Source organism: Tenrec ecaudatus, chromosome 4, assembly GCF_050624435.1.
Source record: "Tenrec ecaudatus isolate mTenEca1 chromosome 4, mTenEca1.hap1, whole genome shotgun sequence".
Taxonomy (NCBI): Eukaryota; Metazoa; Chordata; class Mammalia; order Afrosoricida; family Tenrecidae; genus Tenrec; species Tenrec ecaudatus.
This window is the reverse complement of record NC_134533.1, coordinates 1,360,143-1,387,488: the sequence shown is the minus strand read 5'-3', so window position 1 is coordinate 1,387,488 and position 27,346 is coordinate 1,360,143. Positions and strand designations below refer to the sequence as shown.

The window sequence follows — 27,346 nt, the reverse complement described above, 5'->3', positions numbered from 1 at the left end:
TCTTCCTCACATGCTACCTCCTGAAATGGCTGAATGCTGATGAGTTATTTTTTAATACAGCAACTGTGTTAGTCTGGGTACGTTAGAGAAACAAATGCACAGAAACTCATGTATCAGAGAGAGTTTTATATAAAGGTTAAGTGCACATCAAGAAAACATCGCAACCCAGTGCTGCCCAAGCCCACAAGTTCAACATTAACCCATTTGTCTGACACCAATACACAAAGTCCTCCTCCATCTCACAGAACACACACGATGACGCCGACTGCAGGAGGAAAGCCAATCAGTGAACCTGTGAGCATCTCAGCGCTGGCAGGGGTCTCCACACGGCTGCTCCAGCACCCAGGGCTGCATCGGGGTAGGTCCACGCGGCTTCTCCTTGGGGATGTCTTACAGGAAGTGGGCCTTGCCAGCTGAAGCAGGGAACTGGCTCAGGCAGCTGCATCCTGGTCCGACCATCACAAAGAGCCCAGAGAACTCGAAAGCAGAGGCTCACTGAGCCTTTATCCCTCCACCCTTCAATTAACCCCACATGTGTTTATCAGCCAGGTTGGCACCATCAACTCACTGCCTCAGTGACTCTGTGTATCTGTCTGTCTTCTTTTCCTGCATCCTGCATCATCTACTGCTTTGACCTTAGCATCTTTCCGCACTGCAACGCAAGGCTCGGGTCTGTCCCGCCCTCGTGCGTCCTTGCAGCTTATGATACGCTGAGTCTGCTCTTCCTTTGCGTTTTCCAGCTCTTGCTCTTCGGACAGTGCACTATAAGGCTCTGCTTTCCTTCAGCTGCTTGTTGCAGTTTCGTTTTAGCTCTTTGACGTTATCACTTCTTCCACATGCCGTAGCTACTCCACTAGATTAGGGCAAGTTTCAAAGTCTCTGCGGGGTCCTTTCTCTCCTGTCCTTTCATGCTCTTTTGCTTTCTTCGTGAGTGGTGGCCTTCATGTCCTGCCCCAGCTCACCGGGTCTTCTGCCATTAGTGTCCAAGGCAGCCAATCTCTTCTTGAGAGGTTCTCGGAATCCACGTGGGGCAGGCTCAAGGTCGGATTTGGGCCAGTGCCAGTCCGTTTCGGTCAAGTCATCCCTAGAACAGGGGTCTTCATGCACTCCATTTCGTTTTCAATGATGTCTAATTTCCCTAGATTCCTACTCGGGACATTATTCACGGTGTGTGCTTCTTCTCATGCTGAGTCGTGCTCCGTCGGTAAGTGAAGGGCCCGGAGGGCTGACTCCCGCTGAGGCACTACGGTCCACTGCTTTGAGAAGGCAGCCCTGCCTCAGCTCTATTGCGAGCGCCTCCCAATCGGAGGGCCTCCTTTTTCTGACACTCTCTCCGACAATGTTCTGCTTCTAATTATTAGGTTTTCAGTAACTGGCTGTGTTTTGATGCTGTCCAGAAGGGTTTCAGTGGTGAATTCCTCTGAAGTGGACCGCTTATTCCTTCCGCGTAGTATGTTCTAGCCTGGAAGCTCTGCCGAAACCTGTGCCCTTTGGGTGACCCTGTTGGTGTTGGAAATACGAGCGGCCTAGCCTTCAGCCTCTGGCGGCAGAGAGGCCATGACAGGACAACAAACTGAAGCACACATTATGGATGAATACATACCGTATTGCCTAAAGGTCACCAACCTCGGCAAGGAGGTGTGAGCTTACCGCTAGAGGTGTTATATATTTGTGGTTTCTCGAAGAGTTAAGCATCCCAGTTGGGTGAGGAGTGACTGGAATCTCAAAGGCTCATGGGTGGTCACATTGGTGCTGTCGGTCTCTCTCTGTCCGGAGGAAAGGTGAGTGGTAGAAATCTACAATTCATGGAAACGTCTAGTCCAATCAATGAATGCACCGCACAAACACCAGCCTCTGTCCATGACCCTGAGACCCAAAGAATAGATGGTTCCCGGTTACCACAGCTGACTAACTGCTCAGGGAGGGATCCCATGCAAAGGTCTGGGACCATGTAGCAGCAAAAAGCAGAACAAAGCTCAGCATCATGAGAAATGGCCGGATTGACTGGCTGGCAGGAGACTGAGAACTCCGAAGACTATAGACTTTAGTAACCCTTCGGGTCTGAAATGAGCTCCCGATTCAGCCAACAATCGGGCTACAAGGGGAGCAATAACCATGCTGAGGCATGCCCACCTTAGAATAGCAACCATCTGAGGTCAAAGGGGCAGCATCCAACCAAAGACAAAGTTCAGGAGGATTAGGAAAGAAAGAAGAATGGAAACAGGAAACATGGAGGAAGTGGGATAAGTGATAGAGTGCACAGTGGGAAAAGCACTCAGTGACATGAAACAAATACGTTTGAATTATTGAATGGAAAACTGATCCTCTCTGTAAACCGTCGCCCAATTCACAATAAAATTTACTTCAAAAAATTAAACACAGAGATAGCATATGACTCAGTCATTTCACACCCAGGAATATACCCCGAACACTTGAAGACAGATATTCAGACAAAACGTGTGTGCATGTTCAAGACAGCACTATTCTCAATAGTCAAACAAGTATGTGTGTGGGGGGGGAGACTGTGTCCATTAACAGTTGGATGGCTAAACATAACATGGTCTTGTCAGACAATGGAACGTGGTTCAGCCAAAAAAGAAATGAAGGGCGGACACATGGTACAACATAAGTGTGCCTTAACAAGAGACTGATAAAAAGCGCTAAACAAGACAGGCACAGAAGGGAAATCCCTCCACACAATGCAGCCATACGTCCAAAGCGAGCAGCCAACATAGCTTGCAATCCAGAGACTGAAAGCATTCTGCTTGTGGACGGGAACCAGACAAGGATGCCCGTTATCACTGCTCCTGTTCAGTATTGTGCCGGACGTCTTCGCCAGAGTCATCAGGCCACAAAGGGAAATTACAGGCATCCAGATTGGTAAAGAAGTAGTAAGTCTCTATTTGCAGATGCTATGATCCTATACTCAGCAAGAAAGCTGTTGGAACTAATTAAAAAACTCAGCAAAGTGGCAGGGGACAAGATCAGCATTTCAAAAATCAGCCAGATTCACTCAAGCTAACAACGAGAGCCCTGAGAAGAAAATCGGGAAAACTGCATCATTTACAATATCCACCCAGAAGATTACATACTTGGGAATAAGCCTAACCAGAGAAAACACAGGCCTGCAAAAAGAAAACAATAAGCCAAGAGACCCCCAGAAATGAAAGAATATACCATGCTCATGGATAGAAAGACAACATTGTAAAAATGTCAGTACTATCCAAAGCAATCTACAGACATAATGCAATCTCATTTTAGAGTACAACTTTCTTCTTCTTCTTCTTTTTAACGGTTTTATTGGCACTCAATCCACATATCACACAATTCAGTAGTTCAACCTCATCAAGAGGAGTTGTCCACACTCATGACTACAATCCATCATTATTCTCTAAAGAGACAGAAAAACTACTCGCCAACTTTATAGGGAAAGGGAGGAGACTTCAGATAAGCAAAACATCACCAAAGACAAAGAACAAACAAGGGGCCTCTCATTTCCTGTCTCAGACCTACTGCACAGCCTCAGTGATCTAAGAGCCTGGCACTGCTATTACGATAGATACTGGATCCAATCGAAGGGAACTGAGAACCCAGGAGTAATCTGTCCAGCTACAGACAAGTAATCATTGACAGAGGGCGGAAACACAGTGCATGGTGAAGGGGTCATCGGCTGGCAGAGCTGGATGCCCACGTGCAGAAGAGCAACAAGACCGATGTCTCACACTATATATGAAAACAAACTCAAGACCAAAAATCCAAAGCCTGGAACCACACCGGCCATCAGGGAAAAAATAGGGACGAACTTAGGGGCCCTACCCCATGGTACAGACGTGCTGTCAGACACAACGAAAAAGCACATACGTCAGAAGACAAAATCAATGACCGGGCCTCCTAAAAATCACACGTGTGTGCCTACAAAGATTCTACCAAACTAATCAAGAGAATGCACAGACTTGGGGGTGAGATTGACCATGATGTGTCAGACTAATAGCTAAAATTTGAAGAAAACTTCAACGCCTCGACAAAGAAAAAGACTAACAATCCATTTTAAACGTAGGCAAAGGACTTGAGCCCACACATAGAAGACATTCCGGTGTCCAGCAGACATATGGAGAACTGCTATCAGTCATTAGAACAATGCAGGTCAAAGCAGCAAGAAAACACCTTATCTCAGTCTTACCGGCAAAACCAGAAACCAATCAAAGCTGGTGAGACTTTAAAAGGTGAGCCCACTGTGGACAGGATGGGAGTACTATCTGATCCAGCAATCCCCATTCTTGGGCTATATCCTACAGAAATACGAGCTTCCTCGTGAATAAATACAGGGACCGCCGCCATGTCCACGGAAGCACTGCAACGACCTAATGAATGGATGAACAGACTCGGTCCATATGCACAAAGGAACGCTACGTAACAGAGAGAAGAATGAGGAGCCTTTGAATCACCTCAGAGGCGGGAACCTGGGGGGCATTCCGCGGAGTGAAGTTACTTAGCCGCAGGAGGAAACTCTGTGTACTCGTGTCCACAGCTTTTCGTACTACAAAGAAACATTGTCTGATGAGGGCCAGAGAGGGGGGAGGAGGAGAGGGAGGGGAGGCCACGAGCTAGCGGGCTGTTGGTGTTAAGAATTCAGCCGGTTCCGACCCATAGCGACCCAGTGCACAACAGAAGGAAACACTGCCTGGTCCGGTGCCTTCCTCAGCTGTTCCTGCGTCTGAGCCCATGGCTGCAGCCACTGTGTCCGTCCATCTTGTGGGGGACCTTCCTCTTGTTCGCTGCCCCTCCACTTGACCACGCATGATGTCCTTCTCCAGGGACTGGTCTCTCCTGACATGTCCAGAAAGTCTTGCCATCTTCACCTCTCAGGAGCACTCTGTCCGTACTTCTTCCAAGACAGATCTGTCTGTTCTTTGGGAGTCCACCGTATTTTCAATATTCTCCTCCAGCACAACAATTCAAATGACTGATTCTTCTTCAGCCTCCTTATCAATGGCCAACTTTCACATGCTTGTGAGGCCATGGAAGATACCATGGCTTGGATCAGTTGTGACCTCAAAGGAACATCCTTGCTTTTCAAGACTCTAAAGAAATCTCGTGCAGCAGATTTAAACAATACGAGGCATTGCTTGATCTCTTGATTGCTGTTTCCATGAGCATTGATTGTGGATTCACCCAAGACAGAATCCTTGACAACGTCAACCTTTTCTCCATTAATCATGATGCTACCTACTGGTCCAGTTGTGAGGAGTTGGGTCTTCTTTACATTGAGTTGTAATCCATATTGAAGGTTGCAATTATTGATCTCCATCAGGATCACTAGATAAGTGTTAATAGAGTGAAGGAAAGGGAATATGCAACAAGAGGGAAGTAAGTTTTGAAAAAATGGTGGAGGCAGGCAAGACACTGGTTGGTTTGCAAGAGTTAAAGGCAACAGAGGCAAATATTTTTATATGCAGAGTCCTGTGATTGCGGGTGTCTATGAGTAGATGCTTCCATAGACACCCAGGTAAACTGGTGTAAGAGAGAGTGGGACTGTGTGCCCACAAACATAGCTATATAGAGAGGAGAGAGAGAGAGAGAGAGAGAGAGAGAGAGAGAGAGAGAGAGAGAGAGAGAGAGAGAGAGAGAGAGAGAGGAGAGGAGAGGAGAGGAGAGGAGAGGAGAGGAGAGGAGAGGAGAGGAGAGGAGAGGAGAGATCGATTTTGCAGGGGATATCGGTATGTAGGTAGTCAGCTTTGCTGCAAATGTATCCGCCAATGTGGGGGAGCATACTGGGAGGGCTAGGTTATGAATGCTTCTTAGGCCTCACCAGTTTGGGGGAATGAAGCTCGGGGGACACAGTCTCGGGGGACAATAGGTCCAACGAGCCTAACACCGCTCGCAAAGACAATGTTCTGTGGCTTACATTGGTGAGTAGAAACTGGGGGCCTTAGACGGTCATGAGCAGGCCCCCTAGGGGCACCTATTGGTCTCTCCATGTGCAGAGGAGAGAAGAGCAATGATGACCAAAAGCCATCTGGACACCATGGGTCCAATGGACTCATGGACCATGCAAATTTCAGCCTCCATGACCCTGAGACCGGAGGAAGCAGCTGGTGCCCGGCTCCCACTACCAACTACTCTGGAAAGGAGCACAGCCGAAGGTCCAGATCGAGGGGGCGGCGGGCGGGAATAAGGAACAGAACTCAAAATAAAAGAAACCAGACATACTGATCAGGTAGAGATGGGTGGAACCATGGGGCCGTGCTGCAGGACCATGCCTCCCTCAGCCACACTGAGGTCCCCATGAGCCAGTGTGAGGACAGTGGTGGACTCCATCCATGGAGCTGGCTCTAGGTCTCTGCTGGCAGTGGGCTTTGATGCCAAAACATCCCCACCTCTGTAAAGAACTGGGAGCTCCTGCCTGGCGGAGACTGTGTGTGCTGGGCTTTCCAGGAATGCCTGGTTGGGGGTGGGGTGGGGAGTGGGGGGGGGCAGCGGCATAGGGCAATGTGAGAGGGCAGTCCGACCCCTGAGCCCCCATCAGGACCCCCAGAGGGTGTTGCACCCAATACATCACTCCCCTTTCCATCAGAGCCCACACCCACTCTACCTGCAGAGAAACAGAGCCAGGCCCACGTGCACCCGCCTGCTGCAGGAGGCAGAGAGGGAGCAGCCCTACTTGGGAAGAGGGCCAGGAGATAAGGGTACCCCGCCTGTGGAGACCAAAACTGGACCCACGGGCAAAGCCGGCCTGCTTTCCGTCAGTGGGGCCCGCAGCCCCAGCGGCACCTGCAGTGGCATCAGCTCACACTCTTCCCCCAGACAGTCTTTGGCCAAAGCGTGGAAGAACCGCCGGGGACCTACGCTGGGCTGCTCAGTGCGAGGTCAAGTTCGAAACCACCAGCCACTTCTCGGGGTGGGGTCGGGAGAGAGGGGAAGGGGAGGCTTCTGCTCTGGTAAAGAGTTAGTCTCTCCTTTGCCCTATAGGGTCGCGGAGAGTCGGCATCCTCTCAATGGCAGGGAGTTTGACGCAAGCTTTCTGGTGAGTCAAACGGAGGATGGGGTGAGATGCGGGAGCCCCAACAAGACGGGCATCACTGACGGCGCCGGGCAGGGTCGAGGCTTGGTCCTCTCTCGGTAACGTCACAGGAATCAGAACCACCGCAGAGCACAGAACCAAGGACAAGCTACACGCCGAGGTGCTGTCATCACTTGGGGGGCTGGGGGCAGGAGCGGCTTATGTGGGAGCCATGGGTTCGAGTCCCAGCCCACCTGTCAGCTCGTGGGGTGACTGACTGACTGACTGACTGACCCCACGGATCGCAGAGGTCTGGTCCTGCGCGGGTCGTAGGGACGGCGCGCGACTGGGGTGTTGCGTGGTGCGTGCATCCCGGGGGTGGGAGGGGGCTGGAGGGCGGTGCGCCTCCATGCAAGGAAACCCGGCAGACCCAGGCCACCTGCTGACACGGCGCACAGATCCAGGCTGGGCTTCCTAGCTGAGACGCCAGTTCGAGTCCCGCCCAGGGTGGCGGGTGTCTGCAGCCCTCAGCTAAGCCATGGACGCTGCCCACCCAGGGCGTCCAGTGCGCCACGAACTCCCTTTGTGAGAAAACGTGAAACCAGCCACTTATTACCTCCCGGGGCGATCCTGGTTCCGTTCCATGTGGATGTTAGTTCTTCCCTTTTGGAGATTATTCATCACATTAGGAACTAATTCCGCCACTTTTTGAACAACTGAAGAGTGAAAGGTTTATGGGTTTTCACCTGACGATCGCCAAACACTTTGCACGGGGCGGCTCACGGCAAGATCAGCATTTCAAAACCACCGGGTACTGCTCGGGAGAAAGACGAGGCTTTCTCCTCAGTAAATAGTCAGTCTCAGAAACCCACAGGGGCCGTTCGACCCGGTCCTGTAGGGTCGTGGGAGCTGACTTGGACTCCTGGCAGAGGGTGTGGTTAGTCTTACACACGCGGAAGCAGGGATGCGTTTGGATGGCGGTGCTGGAAAATACTGAGAGTACCCGCACTGCCGAAGGCACACCCGCCTTGGAAGGCGTCCAGCCAGAGTGCTCTGAGAAGCAAGGATGGAGAGACTCCGCACGCAGCTTTGGACACGTTGTCAGAAGAGACCAGTCCCCGGAGAAGGACACATCGTACTTGGTACAGTGGACGGCAGTGAACGAGAGGCAGGCCCTCAGTGAGTTGGATGGACACAGTGGTTGCAGCCATGGGCTCAGGCACAGGCAGAACTGTGAGGATGGCACAGGACAGGGTCACTGTCAGTCTGAATAGATTCAACCGTGCCCACGACAACATCACCCCAAATGAAGGGGTGTCATGAGACGGAGGGCTTGGGGCTGAAGGTGCTTGGACTATCCATGGGGGTGGGCGGCCAGTCCCCAGGTAGGGCGGGCCGGTTCCCCAGGGCTTTGCCTCAGGCATGATGGGAGTGCTGGGTGCCATGGCCTGGCCTTGCTCACACAGGCTCCCTGTGCAGCCCTCGGGCTGGGCTCCCCACTGGGCCGCCTCATTCCCCGAGGCTGAGCACACAAGGCAGGGTCGGTTCTGTGTCCTCCAGGATGGGTCAGACCTCTCCCATCCACTGGTTCCTTCCCCCCACCCCAGGGTGAGCGAGGGGCTGGCTGCAGTGAGAGAAGTAGGCAGCCCCCCTGCTCCCCACCAGCACGCAGTCCTGAGCCCCAGCCCAACTCCCACCAGCTCTGTACCAGAATATCTGAGGTGACCTTGCCAGGGTGGCAGCTGAGGGACTCAGCTGACTCAGGGAGCCCGGGATGCATGTTCATCCCTCCCCCTCCTCCCCCGCACCCCAGGTCTGTCTCATCCCTGACTCGGTGAGGCCAGATTCAGATTCTAAGCCTGGCCTTCCAGAGGGTAGGTATCGGCAGACAGTGGGGGCTGGAGAGGGGGCGGGACGGTACACACAAGGGGTGAGTGTCAGCTCACTGAGAAGACACCCACTGCCCTGTTCTGCACCTGCGCACTGACCAGGGTGCTAAGCCCTCCCAGCCCAGCACACTCTGCCCCCCTGCCCCACCCCACCCCCCACCAATGCCTACAACCTCTGGCCCAGCCAGCCCTTCCTGGGGCCTCTGCTTCCCACAGAAGCCATCAGACAGAAACCCCGCTCCCCCGCCGGAGCTCATTCAGTGGTCAGTGTCTCCCAGTGAGATGGCCAAGACCAGAGTCTTGTTGCCTGTACCTGCCCACCCCCTCACCCCCCCAGCCTTGGAAACCGGTGGAGACCACCTCATGCCAGGGCGGTCCCCTTCCCAGGGGGCCCATGACCTCCACATCTACCACCCATTAGGCAGCCCCATCCACCCTGTGGTCCACACCAAGATTTGGCTGACCCAGGGAGACGAGGCACCGAGGATTCTGGGGTCAAGAAAGCATGAGGACCTGCTTGAGCAGAGCATGGGGGTTGCTTGTGGGGAGGGGGCTCCTAGCCCAGAGTGTCCCACACTCCCACCCAGCCTGCCCACAGATGGCCATGAAGATAGTAGACCAGCTGCCGGAATCGCTGGCCACCCCCGGGGACAGATGGAGAGCTTATCTGCTTAGGGGTCACCAGCCTGGAGGTGTGAGATGCCCCCAGGCAGCTGCGGGGAGATGGGAATTGGGTCACTCTCTTGACTGCGGCCCCCTCCCCTTCCCTACCTCCTCCCATGGTTAGAGCTGGCTAGGGCTGAAGAGGGGCCCAGAGAGTCTGGTTTGTAGCCCCCCCAATCCTCCCTTCTTCAGGTCAGGGTACCAGGCTTGGGGGGTCCTTGCTGGGAGAGGAAGATGAGGGACTTGCTAATGGGCTGTGGTGTCCCTCCAGCACAAGGTAGTCCCAGGAGAATGGGGTCAGCACAAACCACCAGGGCCATCTCACTCCCGCCCGAGAGCCCACTGAGGTCTGAGCTCTGGGGGCTTGGAGATGTCAGAGACCCTCCCCTGTGAGCTCCGAGCACTGGGGGTTGTGTGGACCTCTAGATCTGATGGGGAGGCCCCCCACCCACCAGGTCCATCTGAGATGAGAGAGTGTAGGAGACCCCGAGAGGAGCGGGGAGCTGGCTGGCAGTGTGGTCCAGCAGCACAGCCAGGCTTTGGCAGACAGTCCGGTCTGGAAGGCTGTGCCCAGGGACTAGGCCCAGCGATCTGCTCACACTGGGAACCAGCACAGTGCCTCCCTGGAGGTGGGAGCAGCCGCACCTGGTGGGGTCACCACATATGGGCGACTCCCAGGTTCAGAGGTGCAGGAGGAGTGCTGCCCAGGCCCCTGGAAGGTGGGTCCTCCCTGCCTCCACCCTGCCCCACCTGTGTCAGAGTGGAAGTGGAGCCTGGCAGGGGCACCCCACTCACACCCAGCTTATCCCTGAGTTGGTGGTGGGCCACATGAGCCAAGTGCCACCAGGAGGAAGGCCATTCCAAAGTCTCCGGGTGCTCACTGGCTGGGCCAAACCATGGCCTGAGAGGCAGAGGCTGCTACTGTGCTCTTTTCACAGATGGGGAAACTGAGGCAGGGGACATGGGTCACTTCTCCAGGGCCACAAAGTAGAGACCTCTGGGGTTGTCTGGCATCAGTAGATGAGCTCCCTCAGGCAGCAGGCTCCCTTCCCACCGCACACACCCTCCCATCCGACCAGACGTAAGCACACATCACGCATGATCACGCTCACTCTATATATACATGCACACTCACCCGCAAATCCTCACATATACTCACCTGTGCACACACACCTACAGTCCCACATATGGCCACACACACCCACCAGCTCTCACACACGTACACATGCACACATGACCACAAATGCACACATTCCCAAACTCACACAGGAGCACACTCTAACACACCCACACACTCACATCCACATGCGATCACACGCACACTCACTCGCAAACACAAAAATGTATGCACACTCATCCACACATGCACTCACAATCACACCATGCACACATTTACATGCGTGAGCACACGCTAGTGTACACACAAGTGTATACTCCTGCACATGTGCACTCACACCATCCCAGCCATGCACACATTCACACACCCACTGACCACATACATGAACACCCCCCCCACACACACACACACACGAGTGAGCACTGAGGCTCCTGGGCTGTCCTTTGGGCGGCCTGAGTGGAGAAGGCCAGGCCGGGGTGGGGGCAGGTGGGGTGGATGGGTCCAGGCTCAGCTGGTCTGTAAAGGGCCCTATCCTTCAAGGGTCCCTGACCCAGTAGAATAGAAGAGCAGTGGGTTCAGGCTGGAGTGGAGAGAGGAAGTACTGAACAGGGGCCCAGGCACACGGTCACCACCAGGGCAAGCAGTCTCTCCCACTCCGGGGCCCAGGGGTGGAGTGGAGTTGAGCCCACTGCCCTGGCTGGGACGCCCAGGCTCATCGCTCTCCCCTGCCCACTGACCCAGCTGGCCCCTTCCAATCCCTGTCTCAGGTCCAGAACTGAGCCCCGCCAGCCTGGGAGATTCAGAGGGAGGGGGTTAGGAAAACCAGGCCAGAGCCCACACCCACCCTCTCACCCACCTGCTTTCAACTCTGTGTCTGGGGGAGGGGTCTGCTAAGCCGGGTGGCCAGAGCCCCACCCCCAGATCCCGAAGTCTCCCCAGCTGGTCTCCAAACCCTGGGCAGCCTCTACAAAGCCCTCCCCCTCCTCATTCCTGCCAAACCACCATCTGTTGCCATGGTAACAGAGCAGCCTAGGCAGGCAGCATCCTGAGCCTTCTCTCCACGCCCCGCCCCCCCCACCAACTCCATGTTCCCTTCAGCTGGGCCATGGGCTCAGAGAAACGTGGCTGCAGCCCCCACCCCTCCCGGAGACGTGCTAACACCCGCTTCTGCACACCAGCCCCGGAGCCCCGGAGGCCCCTTCCTTCACAGGGTGCGGCCTGAGCGCCCCAGCCCCTGGGCTCCCTCTGTGGGCTGACAGGTGCCCAGCATGCCCTGCTGTACCCAAGCAAAGGGTCCAACAAAGCCAAGCTGCCAGTCTGCCATGAAGCTCTGCCCACAGTGTCCTCAACTCCAGGGTCCAGGAAAGCCCAGCCACTGGCCAGCAGTGGACCGAAGTCGGTGACCAGCTGCCCCTGAGGAACTCCTGGGAGAGCGCAGAGTAGCCAGCTCCCCTGGGGTCAGTCATCGGCTCACAGCCACCGGACAGGTTGCACTTCCAGGGGAGGAGCCTGCAGCTCTCTTCGCATGAAGGAGCCTGAGGCCCAGAGAGGCGAGGGGCTTGCCCAAATGGCCAGCCGACAGATCTGGGGGGTCAACGCTCCTGTCTTGTTTGTCTCTGCTGGCGCCCTTCCGAGGGGTCGGAAGCTGCCGTGGGTCACTCCCTCTCACAGTGACCTCACAGCGACAGAGCAGAAGGCTGCCCGCCCTGAGCCATCATCAGGGCGGCCAGCATGCTCCCCGAGGGCCACTCTTGTCGTTGCTGGCCCTGTGTTACCCGCATGACAGCCTCTTCCAGTGAACCGTCCCTGCTGACGACAGTCCAAGCAAGTCTCTACTCTCTCATGGCCACGGAGTCCCTGCCAACTCACAGCGACCCTGAGGGATGGGGCAGAGCTGCCCCTGCGGGTTTCCGAGGAAGTAGAAAGCCTAGTCTTTCTCCCAAAGTCCCCACCATGGACTCAGCAGCCCCATGTGTAAGTCAGGGCCGAACCGTCCCTGTGGGTTTCTGAGGCTGTTACTCTCCAGGGGAGCAGGGAGCCGCGTCTTTGTCCCACAGAGTGTCTCCCACGTTAGCAGCCCAACGCATAACCGCTAGGCCACCGGGGCTCCTACCCTAGCAAGACAATCAGCCCATCCTGCTGGGATGCACAGGGACACAGAGGGTTCTCCAGGCCTTTCTTCCTCGCCTCCCTTGGTCTGAAAGCTCCTTTGAAACCTGTCCACCATGGGGGACCCTGGTGGTCATTGAAAGAGTCCCTTCTGGGATCACCCCAGCCACACACAGGGTGACAAGCTCGCTCTCGGAGGGTGCCGGGAGCCTTTGGGCTTCTCTCTAAAGCCTGGTCCCTGACACGTTCCCCTCCTCCCCCCCCCCCCACACACACTGCTCCTGGACAGCAGTCCCAGGCCCCTGCACACACTGCAGACGGCATACGTGAGACAGTGGGTGGGGAAGTTCTGATGTGGATATGTATGGTCAGTGACACCACTACCACGTCCCCCAGGCCTCCCTCCATGTGTCCCCGAGGTTCCCTGCAGCCCACCGAGGGCACCACCACAGGACCCCCTATCTGCAGGTGACATTCTCTAGAACTTTACACACAGTCCTGTTCCGGACGGCTGCAGGGCAGCCCAGCACAGGGAAGCCAGGTGACCTGGGGGCCGGCAGCCCCGTCCTTCAGAGGGATAAACGCCTGACGGTGCCTTTGAGAAGCCTACAAATGGGCCTGGGGGGCAGACAGGTGCTGCTCTGAGGAACTCAGGTGAGAGCACCTACCTGCCCAAAGGAGGGCCAGTCAGGACTTGGGGAGGTCGAGCTCCCCTGCACCAGCCCCAAGGGGATGCCTACAGGTGTGAGCGGGGCCAGCTGGCATGGTGCAGTGGAGGGCAGGAAGCCAGGCAGAGCAAAGGGCCAACCTGGGGTGGCCCTTGTCCCAGATGGACCAGAGTCAGAGGAACCTGGGGGCTGACTCAGGGACCCCCACTAGTGTCTTCAGCAATGGGCTACCCCAGCTCCTCCAAACAAAGGTGTCGGGCAGAGGGCAGTCATCACAGCCAGGTGGGGGTGGGGACTGGGATTCCCCCTTCCTCCTACTGCCCACAGCCTTAGGAATGACACAGCTGGTTGCCATGACGACTGCAGCAGGCCACTGAGAAAAGCCACCTCAGGGTGTAATGCAGTTGGCCCACAGCCCCTCCCCCACCCAAGCTTCTAGGGGAACCCTGAGCCCAGGACCCCATGGCCGGCCCGGTGGGCAGCAAGGGGCCACCTGTCTGAGGGTAGGACTGTAGGAGTCATCTATTTGTGGGTGTATCATGGGGCTACCAATGTGGAGGCACAGTGATGTTGGGGCTACTGTGTTTGGGGGGACCATCATATTTGGGGGTGCATGCAATCATAGTCACTATATTTGATGGCATTGAGGGGGCTCTCTCTTTGGGGTGCAGAGTATGGAGACATCCTATCCAGGGGTGTCGTGCTGTGGAGGACAGATACCCTGTCCACAGGCAGAGGTGCTCTAAAGCCATAGAAGGTGGTCCTAGAGGATGCTGGGGGCACAGCAGTCAACCCCGCCTGCCGGTTCCCTCCTAGGTGGGAATCACCTTCCCAGCCCAGGGGCCACCTCTCCACCCTCAACGGTGCAGGCTGACCCTGTTAGCCTCTTACCAGCTCTGGGTTGCAATGTAATGTTGTAAAATTAGCCCAATAAAATAACTTTGATTGAATCCAGTCACTTCTTAATGCGATCTGGAAAATAGCTGTGGTCCTCCCCCCACCCCCATAAGCTGATGCCCTAGTCTGAGAAGTGTCACTTTCCTTCCTGTGGGACATGCAGGTGTCACCCGGATGCTCAGGGTGGGCACAGAAGCAGAGGTCTACAGGATGCCTAGGTGCTGACCGCAGCACCTGGATCTGTGCGTGGCCCTGCCAACTGTCGGGCCGGGGGAGGGGGCAGGGCTGGGAAGAGGAGGGGTCTTAGAGGAAGTGCAGGCCTCAGGCAGGTAGGCGGTCATGTGCATACCTGTGTGGAGGTACGCACACTGGCAGGTGGGATGGCAGGGAGCTAGAATACAGAACAAGAGGAGCTGCCCCTATTGAGAGGCCTGGGACACAAGGGTCTCCACATCCAGGGTCACCCTGTGGCTGCCCACATGGTGGTGCCCACAGGAGGCTTTGGCTGGAGTGCTGGTCAGCAGGGGAGGGGGCAGAGGGTGGCCAGAGGGATCACAGCTGATGGGGATGCTGACCAGGCCCTGTGGGCTCAGCGGCAGAGATGCCCAATGTCCACCCAGCAGATCCGCCTGCGGCTCCTTCAGCTCTGCACCTTCCAGCGCTGCCCCACAGCCCCAGGGACTCGGTGGGTTGCCGTGGTGATAAGGCTGGGGATGCCTTCCTGGGAAGCCCAGGGGAGTCTCCACCGCCATCACGCACACACAGACACGCAGACACATGCGCAGACAATGCAGGCAGGCAGTTACACATGTGTGCGCGCACACACACAATGCATGCACAGATCCACGGGCACACATGTAGACAACACAGACACACACAACATGCAGACACATGCACAAGCGCACGATGAACTCAGGTGTGTGCACACAGTTGTATGCACATGTGCAGACACATGTGCACACAGGCACACAGACATGTGTATGCACACAGCCGCACACAGAGACACACATGCAGACAGCAGCATGGACGCTCACAGGCACAGGAACACAGGACTCCCAAACAGTAGCCAGCCATCTGGAGAGACCTCAGTGTCCCGCCCCCCCCCCCCCCGCCCCCAGCGTCCCCTCTCTGGCCTGTAGGCGCACAGTCATCATGGCTGGGGAGGATCTGAGCGGGGACCTGGGAGATCCCTTACCCATCTGGCCGGCAGTTTGGAGAAATCACTCCAGGCCCCAACCAGCTGGCCTCAGCAGACCCTCTCCATCCAGTTACAGGTGCTGCCAGCCTCCAGCACCCACCTTCTCTCAGTCAAGGCCCCTGGAGAGTTGTAACTGCATCCTACCCATGCATCTTGCGAGGGGGGTCCCACCTGACACCATCAGACCCATGCATCCTTTGAGGGGGGTCCCACCTGACACCATCAGACCCATGCACCCGCATAGCCCAGCACGGGGGGTAGGGAGCTACCTGGGCCACATCCTGTCTGGACTCATCACTGAACTCTCCCCTGCTCCAGCAGGGGTTCACGAAGCAGGACAGGTTGGCATGGAGTCTGATGGTCACCCTGGATTCTGAGGAAGCCCAGCCCTGTGTGGGTGGGGGCTCTCTGTTCAGCCAGGATGTGGGGCAGCTTCTAGCCCCATCTCCCCAGGCATGTCCAGAGCCCTGGCAACAGGGCAGGGAGTGGGAGGGTCCCTCACACAAGCCCCCAGTCACAGCAGACTGCTTTCGAGGCCTGGGGCTGGATGTGCAGTGCTGGACGCTCACCTCAGCACACTTCTGGGGAGAAGTCACCAGGGAAGGGAAACCTACCCAGATCCATTGGAGAGGACAGACAGACAGACAAACAGACAGAGAAACCCAACAGCAGGAAGCCAAGTGTGGGGAGGTACACCAGGGGTCAGGAGGGCAGGGGACCTATCAGATTTTGGAGGTCCCTGACCTATCATGTCTCATTCCCAGGGGAGACGCGCCCCCATCCCCGGGAGAGCGGAAGTGTCATCTCCCAGCGGAGGGTCAAGCCAGAACCTACCTGCTTAGCGGGCACCAGACAGCTTGAAGAAGGACAGAGGGAGAGAAGGGGACCCAGCCTGCTGCTCCCACTGTCTCCCTGGACCACTGAACACCAGTGATCCTCTGACCCCAGGGCCATCCGGCTACTTCCTGAGGGCCCTCGGAGGCCAGACCCCCCCACCCCTGCCCCCCAGCTCAGAGCCAGGGGAGCCCATGGTTCTCAGGGTGACCAGACGCCAGGGACCTGAGACCTGGGCCAGCAGGACCCTCTATGACCTGCTGTCCCGTGGGCTTACACCCCATCTCATGAATCCCCTTCATGTCCCTACCCCAAGTCCATGACAGTGGGAGTGGATCTAACAGCGCAGTGGCGTCCAGCGGCCCGCCAGGTGCGGGTGGCAGCAGACACCGTGACGAAGGACACCCGGAGCCCCAGCAACCCACGGTGGAACCCCGGGCCAGTGAGTTCACAGTGCCCCACACTCCGGGGGTGGGGGACTGCAGATCTCCAGTAAGCCTCTGCTTCCTGGGGAACCCCAGCTCCAAGAACTAGCTTTGAGACAGATAGACGGGCCGTCCACCAGGGTCACTGGCCAGACCGGAGGGGTAGAAAGAACAGAAAACCATGATGGTGAGCCCCCTCCTAGAGGGTCCTGCTCCACCCCCGGAGAAACACCCACAGACCCAGCCACACAGCCCCACTTTGTCCAGGGAGTTGGGTACAGGGGTGATCTGGTGATCTGCCCTCACTGGGCAATCCCTCCACCTGCTGAGTCGATGCCAACCCACAGCCTCAGGCCTAGCTCCTAACCCCACCCAGTGCCCCAGAATCACTGAGTCCCACAGGCGTCCCACTGGCCCCACCACCACCTCCCCTGTTCAGGACCAGGACAAGGACCAGGGCCAGGACAAAGTTAGGGACCAGGGTGGGGACTAGGATGGGGACCAGAAGGGGGCATGGACTGGGACCAGGACAGGGACTAGGATGGGGACCAGGGTGGGGGCAGGGACCAGGACAGGGATGGGGATGGGGTATAGGAGGCCCTAGAAGCACAAACACCTGATGCCAGAATGTGGACCCCTAGCCCTGGCAGCTGCTCAGTCTTTCCTGCTGGCCATCTGTCAGCCTCCCCCAGCCCAGCCTCTGGCAGGAACCTCCCCCTCCATCTCAGTAGTTGGATGGGGGTGGGGTGGGGGTGAGCATGCGGCCAGGTCCAGGGAACCGACGGTGGCAGGACTGGGGGAGGTGAGGGCGGGCAGCCTCTGTGCCATTTCCTGGGTCCTCCAAAAGGGATAGTTGTCTCTGCGCCCTGGTGCCTGGGCCCCTGCTCCCCATACAGACCACCAGGCCATCCTGACATGCAGGGGTGCCCAGCCGGAGGGCCCTCGGGGCAGAACCACTGACTGTGCCTGTGAGACAGGACTCCAAGCTCTTTGGGTGAGGGACAGGTGCCCTTGGACACCAAGACCAGTGTCCCTCTGCCGAGGTCAGCAGCAGGGCCAGGGGGTGCTGACAGGCAACCCAGCCAGGTCCTGGACTGAGGTGTACCCCAGAGGCGCTGTCCTTGCACCCTGGCCAAGCTCCTGCATCCTGGCTGCACGTGGAAAGACTGCCTGCTTACAGCTGGCCACCCACATCCTCTGTGCCTGTGCCCCCACCACAAAGCTGGGGGTGGGGGGATTATGGGCTCTTCTTGACCAGCTGGGACTCCCTGGGGGTGGGGCCGGGCCCACGTCCACTCTGAGAGGAGGCCAGCAGCTGGCCGGCCTCCAGCCAGGCCCAGCTCTCTGAGCCTCGCCCTGCCTGCAACCAGGATTTTGCAAGTTGGATGGGAGGATCTGGTGGGGGTGGGGCTCTCTGACCTCCTCTTCTTGACTCCCAGTGTACAGACTGGGGCAAGGGGTGCGCTCAGCAGCACATACTCCAGCAGAGGCCCTCCACACCCCCAGCAGGCAAACCCAGGCCTCAACAAAGAAGCCGCCTCTGCGTTTGGAGTCCGCCCCTCCCGCCGGAAGGCAACTGCAGGCCTGACTGCGGCGCACCCCACTTCAGCACAGCCCGCTGGACAGCTCCGCCCTCCGCCCGGTCCTGGGAGGGGCTGCGGCCCTCAGCGGGCCTCCTCCTGCGGTTCACCAGACCCAGGACCCAGCCCAGGGCGTCGCAAAGACCCGGGGCGTCCGGCCTCTGTAGGGGGCACTGATCCCTGGTGGGAGCCCAGAACGAGGGGTCAGCGTCGCCAACGCTCCCCATCAGTTGTGCACCAGCAAAAAAAGCCAGTCCAGAAGGTTGGAGGGGGTTGCGTCCGAGGGGCTGGCCCCCTCCCGGACCTGGCCTCACACTGAGGCCCATGATGACCCCGAGTTTGGGCGGCTACTCTAGCTGGACAGGGGGTCCAGGACACGGCACGTGGACCCTCTGAACGTGGACGGCAGAGGGGTTGGGGCAGCGGCTCCCTCCACGCCCTGAGCGCTTCAGACCCACCCCACCCCCACTTCCCGGGGTCTGCAAAGTCCCTGGTCACCAACCACTAAGTCAGCGCTAAGCACCAGGCGCAAAGCCCCTCCCCCCAGCAAAGAGCACGGCCACGGCCACCAGGCCTCCGAAGTCCCCACCGATGCCCCAAGGGAGTGAGTGGGCGCTTACTGCACAGGCGCAACGCGTCCATCCCGTCCCGCCCCTTCCCGTGGAAGGAAGGGGCGGTGTCAGGAGACCCGATCAGAAATGCCCACCTTCAAGCCCATGGACCACGGGATCAGAACCTGAGCGGCCCGCGACTGGCGCTCTGACATTCCGAAGAGGGACGGCCTCCTGCCCAGAGCCACAGGCTCCCACGGCCTGTCCGGCCCCAGAAACCCAGTGCCTGGGGGTCCCTTAGTTGGAGTTGTTGATAGCTGCCCTTTCTGGGGAAATGCCATCAGGCACCAGCCTGGCAGGTGTTTCTTTGGTGCCACGCCCTTTCCGCCGCCCCTCGACTTGACCAAGCACGACGTCCTCTCCCGGGGACTGGTCTTGCCTGGCAACATAAGCAACTGAACGGGGCAGTCTCACCGAGCTCGCCTCCACTGAGCGAGCGGCCGTCCCTTCTCCGGACAGGCCCGTTTGTAGAAAGAGGCTGGGTTTTAAGGTAAGAGTGGAAATCACCGATCAGAATCCCCCAGTCGCTATCTTTCAGCAGCATGCGCCTCTCTGGGACAGCAGTACCTGGGTACTGTTTCCAGGTGACCTGGGGATGGCTGGGAGGAGACCATGCCACCCACCTCCATCTGCACGTCAACAGCGCACGCTGCATGGTGGAAATGGCCACCAGAGCTTGTGGCTCCATACAGCCTCAGCCAGAGCCGACACAGCCCCAGGCCATGACCTGGGGTGAAGCTCCAGCAACACGCCGACCCCCACCTGGGGGATGACAGGGAAGCCTGAGGACCAGGTGGAAGCAGGGGGTCCATGGTCTGCGTGATATGCTGCCCCTCACCACCCCACCCCACCCCCCCACACAACGGACATGTGGGCAAGTAAGACCTTGCCCTGGTCATCCTGGGCTCCAATGTGGCAGAGGTGAAGGGACTGTCATAGCACTCCCACCATCACTAGCCAGCCCAGAGCCCGCAAGGGGGCAGTCAACCCAGTCGGGCCTGCATCTCACACACCCGGGGCCTTCCCACCTGCTCTAGAACCCCACCTGCACACATGGGTCCTGCCCACACAGGGCTCCTTCCAGCACACAGGGATCCCTCCTACACACGGGGACCTACCACACATGGGTCCTGCCCACACAAGGGTCCCACTTGCACATGGGCATTCCCCACACGAGGTCTTACCCTCACCAAAGCCACCAGAGCCAGGACCTGAGACCTTGTCCCACCACCAGAGGAGGGGGTGCCCCACCATACAGTCAGGGAAACCAAGGCCCAGACACAGGAAGGGTCCCACGGTGCTGTGTGGGATCTGAACCAGGGTGTTGCTGTCAGGCCCCTGACCCCAGCCCCCAGGTCACTACTGCTCCTGGACCTTCTGTGAGGGTGAGGCTGCACTGGGCGAGCTAGCCCTGGAGGCCCTGAGGCCAGGTGACTGTGTACACAGGTGGGCAGGGACAGATCAAGGACAGGGTAGGGGCAGCATAGTGTCTTGCTGGGGCTCCCACCTGGGGTCCCCCACCCAACCTGTGTGCCCAAGCAAGGCCTGAAGGGCCAGAGCACCAGAGCCCACACCAGCCTCTGCTGACCTGGGTCCACCATGCTATCGTCCACCAGAGCAGACTACCACCAGAGGGACCTCCAGGGGCCACTTGGAGCACACCGACCTGGCTACCAGTGCCACATCTCCCACTGGGCCAAGAGCACTCCCTGCCCCTTACAGGGGCACATGTGTCCATCCAGTGGGCCACCCTGGTGTCGCCACAGCCAGGGCCCCAGCAGATGGAGCCATGCCCATCCCCTCACACATTGGCCCCACTCCAGGGGTGAGCAATTAGGGGTCGGGGTGATTCACAGACCCTCATTCCTTGGCGTGTGGCCTCTACCCCCTCACTGACCCCGCGGAGAGACAGCCCCCAGCTGTTGATGGGCCTGCAGGCGACCTTGGGAGAAGCCCACGTCACTGCTCCTGGAAGCTGGCGCCCAGTGGGCAGCCAGAGATGGCGTGCTGCCCAGGACCTGCTACACCCCCACCCCCACACTGACCCCATCCTCACAGGCTTGGAACCACGAGGCCAGGAAGTGCAGGCGGGGCAGCCAGCGCCAGGCCCTGAATGGACGTGAGGGTGCCCAATTCGGCACCGGGACAGATAAGACCCAGATGGTGCTCCTCACAGCTCCTGGGTGGACAGGGTCACTGCCCAGAGGTAGGGGGACTGAGGTTGGGCCTCAGCGGGTCCCTGGGCAGCCAAGGAGCTGTCTGGGTGGGGCAGCAGAGGAACACCTGCTGGTGAAAAGCATGTGGACTTGAGGACTCAGTCCCGTACAGGGGGGGGCGAGGGGGGTGGCTGTAAGCCTGCTGGGGGGGCTGTGAGGTGTAGAGGCTGTGAGCTCAGTGTAGGGGCTGTGAGACTCGGGGTTGGGGCACTGCCTGCTGGCGGGGTGCTGGCCCCAGCTGCCTGACCCAGAACACTGACCCTCAGAGGCAGTGGAACAAGGCCTTTGCCGGTAGTTCGGGATCTGAGCGGTGGCCAGCACAATCCCTACTTTGTCCCCATGACCCCTGACACGGTGGCCTTGGCCTCAGCCCAGCCTCCATCTTGTCCGAGGTCAGAGGCAGCTGACTGGGTAGGCTGGGTCCAGGTAGCCCATGTGTGGTCAGGGGCACTGGGGTCAGTGGTCTCCCTGGGTGGGGGCCCAGGTCTGCCACACCTACAGCCCCCAGACACTGCCAGCCCAGGGCTTCCCATCCACGCATGCCCCAGATGGGGCTGGCACGTCTGCCTGAGGCCCTGCCACCCCCACAGCAGGCAGGCCCCGACATCATTTCCAAGTTCTCAGGAAGACCCATCTGCAGACACCAGGCCTGTGGGCCTGAGACACAAAGCCCTCGAGCTGCTGAATGCCGGACACTGCCCTTAGTTGGACAGGGCTTGCAAGGCAGGGACACCTCCACGAGGGGAGATTAGTCTATGCCAGCAGCCACAGGAAGGTGGGTGTCACAGGCAGGAGTGGGGCCCCCTTTCCCATCTAGCAGTTCCTGGAGCCACAACTGATCACCATGGGACTCTGAGCCCATCTGGCATCAGGCCCCGGGAGCTCAGCCCCCTGTCTCCCTGCCCTGAGCAGCAGAGTTTGAATATGCGACCCTGCTCACAGTAACCAGCTCATCACCAGACCTGGCTTCTCACGCAGCGTTCTGCGCGTGGAACAGCCACGGGCAGTACCCTGAACCTGAAGGGAGACTGGGCAGGAGAGTTGGACACCAATCCCAGGGGCAGCCTGGCCCCTGGAGCAGAAGAAAGGTCAGCACTCAGACACCTCCTGGCCATGCCTGCATGTGCTGGCCAATGGGGGTCCAGCCAATGTGGCTGTCTGGGCGGCCTGTGTCTGGCCTGTCCAGCAGTGTTAGCTCAGGGAGGACCTGCTCTTGGCTTTGAGGGCACAGAAAGTGCTGGCATGGGGTTTCTCCAGACAGAGTGAAAAAGAGGGTGGTGCTTCAGCCAGAGAAGTCCCCCACCCCCTACCCCCAAACACTTTTGGGCCAGAGCAGAGTCCAGAAGATACAGTTCCCATTGCTGTGCCTGCCACTGTCCCGCAGTGGGCACAGCAATGGTCCCAGGGTCAGTACATCCATCCAGGGTCCCAAGGTCCATCCACTGGCCTGCCTGAGGTGGCTGTGAGGAAGCGGGCCCTTGGGAAGCCAGTCCTGGGGGCTGAGGCCACCCCCACAGTAACCACTGGTCAGACACACCAGCCAGCCACCAGAAAGGACCAAGCCAGCTCTGCTATCCCCACACTCAGGCTGGACGGGGCAGGATGGAATTGGTCAGACTTTGGGTGGGGTGGAGAATCTGGCCAGGCACCAGTGGTCTGGTGACTGACACTTGGCCTCTCAGAAGTTGTGTGGAGCCTTGGGTCAGTGGGTGCTGGGGGAACCCTCCCACCCAAGTGCACCCTGGCCTGACCCAGCCCATGTTGGATCTAGCAATGGGGGCCCAGGCTGGGTGGCATCGGGCAGACAAGCCACCCAGGACTCTGGGTGGTCCCCGCCCCGCCCCGTTCTCAGCACCACCTGCCTAGTTGCAGTCTGATACCCAGCCAGGGAACCCCAAACCCTGAGGTCATGGCCTCTGCCCACTCTTAACCACTGATGCCAGCTTGGGTCTGGGGTCTCGGGCCCTGCATGACACATTCCCTTGTCACATGGCCCACTGCTCACTCGAGCTAGGAGTCTCTGCAGGGGCCTGGGACCTCTAAGGCTGGACTCAACCTGTGGTCACCTGCTGCTCTCACCTGTCCCATACCCAGTGGCTCCTCCCATCCTTGATGTTAAGTCCTCCTCCCTGGAACCTGGACAAGGGTGGCCACCTGTCCTCTGGCCCACCTGCTCAGTGCCAGCCTGTGAACCCAGGCAAATGCGCCTGGTGAATCTTTGCCTGGAATGATCCTGTTTGCCCGAGAGTCTGCCCAGCCGCTGCTCCTCAACTCTGAAGATGGACAAGGGGTCCCCTTGCTCCCGGCATCCTCAGATGCTCCTGCATATTGGGGGGGGGGGAGTACTCCTGAAGTTCCTGGACAAAGGGAGGGAAGGAGAGCCTACAATGCCCCCCACTAGGATCTCCTAGCTCCACGGCACGGCACGTCTGCCCACCCCCACCCCCAGCTCAGAGTACTGCCTCCCTGGCTAGGTGCCCCCGCGGCCTTGTTGCAGGGAGCCAAGTCCAAGGCTTAACAAGCCCAGAAAACCCCATTAGAGAGCCCTCCCCCACAGCAACACTTCCTGGTGCCCCAGGAACCCTGCCCCTGCCTGCCACAGTGCCGCCAGAAACCCGATCCCTGGCAGGGCCCACTCCCACTCCTCATCCCTCCTGGGCTGGTTCCACAGAGCTGACACCCCAGGTGTCATCAGGAAGGAGGCCCATGGTCTCAGGAACCTTTGAATCAATACAAAAGGGCAAGTGCAGGCCCACCGGTCCCAACGCTACCAAAGTTGGGCTCTGGCCTCAGATGACATAGAACCAGCAAAGTCTCTGAGGGGTCAAGGAGGGGGGTGGTGCTACCCACTGTCAGCAGTGCCCTGGCCCTCTCACAGTAGGCACATCGTGAGCAGGTCAGAGGTCCCCTTTCGGCATGGAGCACCATGGCCCAAGAGGTTGGCTGGAATGGGCAGGGAGCTCACGCTGGCCAAGTTGAGGGGAGCTTAGGCAGAGGCGAGGTGGGAAGTAGGGAAGAGTTGAGCCAAAGCGGTGTGGACCCAGGAGATAAGGGGCTCCCACCTGGTACCCCCAAGGCGGAGGCCCTGTAGCTGGCCAGCCAGGTTGGGCAGTGGGATGGAGACACAGAGGGTCTGGCGTGAAGGGAAGCCCGGTTCTCGCTGCTCCCAGGCTCCAGGCAGCGTGCCCATCGCCTAGAGAAGCTGAAAGGAGGCCTCTGGGATGTTGGGCAGGCTGGGAAACGAGGCTCCCCAGCAGGTGGGGCTGAAGACCAGCCAACCGGATGGCAGCCAAGTCAAGCCCTGCACTCCTGGGCCCTGTGCTGGAGTGTCGGAAAGTCAGCCACCAATGGGACTGGGATGGGTCCCCCAGGTCTTCCTGGAAACAGCACCCCAGAATCGTCGGAGAGTGTCCCAAAGAGGCTAATGAGGACCACAAGGAAGGGTGGTCCCAGCAGGGAGGGGGTCTCAAGTAACCAGAAGAAGGTCCCTGGTTCTGTGTCCCCTGAGAGCCTGAGGAGCCGGGGACACACACGCACAGGGCCCTTTGTGTCCACAAGTGGTGACTACAACACAGCCTCCCGAAACGAAGCCCATGCAGGCCGGCCCAGCCAACAGGGATGGAACCCAGCCTGGCGGAGTCGGCCGCCCGCAGAATTAATTCATGGCCGACGTCACTCACACAGGGACGCTTCTGATAATAACGTCTTCTTGGTGAGATAATGAGATTCTGTCGCCGCTCTTGCCCCCGGACCAGAACAGCACTTCAGCCGCCGAGGACACCCGAGGGCTTGGAAGGCGGTCCAGTGCCACTGTGGACATGGCACCTCTGCCTCCTGCACTGCACACACCACTCCCATGCGGAACTGACCGCCCCTGCTGCCAGGGACCCCTGTAGGCCCCACCACTGGGAGCTCACTGGGGCACGGGCTGAGAAGGGGCCCCACTCTTGGCCGCTCAGCATCCCCTCAATGCCCTGCCCGGAAGTCCAGCATGGCCCACTTTCCTTTCCAAACACCCCACCTCCCGGCTGGTTGAGCTCAGGCCTGCAGTCTGGCCTGCAGCAGCAGTGCTGCCGGTGGAGTGTGGGTCCCCGCACTGATCGCTGCCCCCCTCCACACACACACAAGCTGGTCTCCTGGCCCTGCACTCCTGATGCCCTGGTCTAGAACACCACCACCCCTGCCGGCCCACCCCCAGATCCAGCAGGCAGTCAACTAGCCCAGGCTGCCAGGAGAGACGGGTCCTGAGAGAAGAAAGAAAATGGCTGAGGCCAGCCTGCCACAAAGCAGCTCTGTCACCGCCCGGCTGACCAGATGAGGGGGCTGGCCGGCCACCGGCCGGAAAGTTGGACAAATGCAAGGGCAGCGGCCAGGCCTCTGCAGAGACCTACCCTGAGGCCCGAAGGGCAGACACCAGGCCAGGACCCTCCACCACTTCCCCAGGCCGGTATCTGGGCTCCTGGCCCAGGGATCTACTTCCCCGGGGCCGGGTAGCAGTGGCTCCCTCCCCTGGGGGCCTCCAGCGCCTGGTCGCAGCCAGCTCCCTGCCTGGCAAAGCTGGAGCATCCGAAGGTGCTGTCCCAAGCGGCGGCCAGTCCCAGCTCGCCCACCCCCACGCATGCAGGCCTCCTCGGAGGGGGGCAGCGCCAGGCTGCAGGCAGCTCCGCGGAGCGCGGCGGCATCCAGAGGCCCGACGGAACGCGGCAGCGGCCGCGGCCTCCCTGTGCCAGGGCCCGCGCACCTGCACCCGCCGCCGCCGCGCGCCCGGGTGGGGGTGGGCAGGAGGACCCGCGGCCCAGGGCGCAGCTGCTGGTGCAAGCTCCCTATTAGCGGCCTGGGCAGACGGCAGATGGGCCGCACAATGGCCCGGCCGGCGCGACGCACAATGCGGCCTCCGGGCAGCGCACCTGGAGCCCCGCGCGTGCCCTTGGGCCGCGCCACGGCGCCCGCGGCTGCGCGCCCGCGGAGCTCCCTGGCTGGAGGGCCCCCATTGTTCGCGGCCCCGGGCTGCTGGGAGCCGTGGCGGCGCGAGGCCGGCCGGCCTCGGCGCGCCCCTGGCCAGCGTGCTGTCAGCGGACGCCGCGCGGTCCCCGGCCCGGAGGGCGCACGCACCTGTCTGCCCCTTGCCCAGCGTCTTCTCCAGCCGGTAGGGCCCCACATACTGCGCGTGCTGCGCCCCGCCGCCGCCTTCCTTCCCAGTCGATGTCATCGCTCCCGGGCCCGCGGCCGCGAGTGGCGCCCAGGACGGGCGGGCGGGCGGCTGGGAGGGGCCGGCGCGGCCGTCCGTCCGTCCGTCGGTGCGTGTGCGGCGCGCTGCTCCGGTGGCGGCCCGGCGGGCGCGCTCCTGGCCGCCCCCCCGCGCCCCTCTCCGGACGCGCCGGGCCGGCGATGCCGTCCACTGGGCGAGCACAGGCGGGCGGGGCACCAGGCTTCCGCCGCCGCCGCCGCCGCCGCCGCCAAGCCCGCGCCCCCGCCCGCGCCCCCCGCGCCTCCGCCCGCCACCAGCGGCCGTGCACGAGCCGAGCCGAGCCGAGCCGAGCCCGAGCGAGCGCAGCCGGGGGGCGGGGATACCCGGTCGCCGCGGCCACTGGCGCGCGCGGGGGCCAATCAGTGGTACCAGCCAACCAGCGTCGCACGCCGCCCCGCCCCTGCCCCCATCCGCGCCCGACCCCGCGGGTGCCCGGAGCGCTCGGGGGCGGCGTGGCTCCAGAGCCAGCCAGCCGTGCGAGGCTAGGCTGAGGCTGCCAGCCCCCCGCGCCGCATCGCGTCGCGCCGCGCCGCGCCGCGCCGCCAGCCCTCCTGCGGCCCGAGCCCACCCCCTGGCCCTCAGGCCGCGGAGCATGCAGGGCCCATGCCACCCGGCCATAAAGCGCACCCCAGGGGTCGGGCGGATGGGTCAGTGCCGCGCGAAGAGGTGCTCTGGAGACGCCTTGGCTCAGGGGTGGTGGTGGTGGGGGACATCCCGGACGCCTGCCTCCGGCTACACTGTCCCACGGAGCTCAAGTCCACCGGGCTTTCCCTCCTTCCCCCGCCCCCCACCCCACCTCCCCCTAAAAAGTGCTGGGCTCTGGGCGCCCAGCACAGCGGGCTGGGGCGCGGGGCCTGCTCGGCGCGGAGCCTGGAACTCGTGACCGTGAGC

The 27,346-nt window shown here is 59.9% G+C and overlaps 1 protein-coding gene across 9 annotated transcripts in view; it reads right to left on the bottom strand.

Annotated features, from left to right (window-relative positions):
• BRSK2 (BR serine/threonine kinase 2) overlaps positions 1-26,416 on the bottom strand; it is a 72,774-nt gene extending 46,358 nt beyond the window's left edge. For all 9 annotated transcript variants that reach the window (XM_075547943.1, XM_075547947.1, XM_075547949.1 and 6 more), the window contains exon 1: positions 26,320-26,416. In XM_075547943.1, coding sequence (XP_075404058.1) covers positions 26,320-26,416 — 97 coding nt within the window. The remainder of the gene's footprint in view (positions 1-26,319) is intronic.
• Between the last annotated feature and the right edge of the window lie 930 nt (positions 26,417-27,346).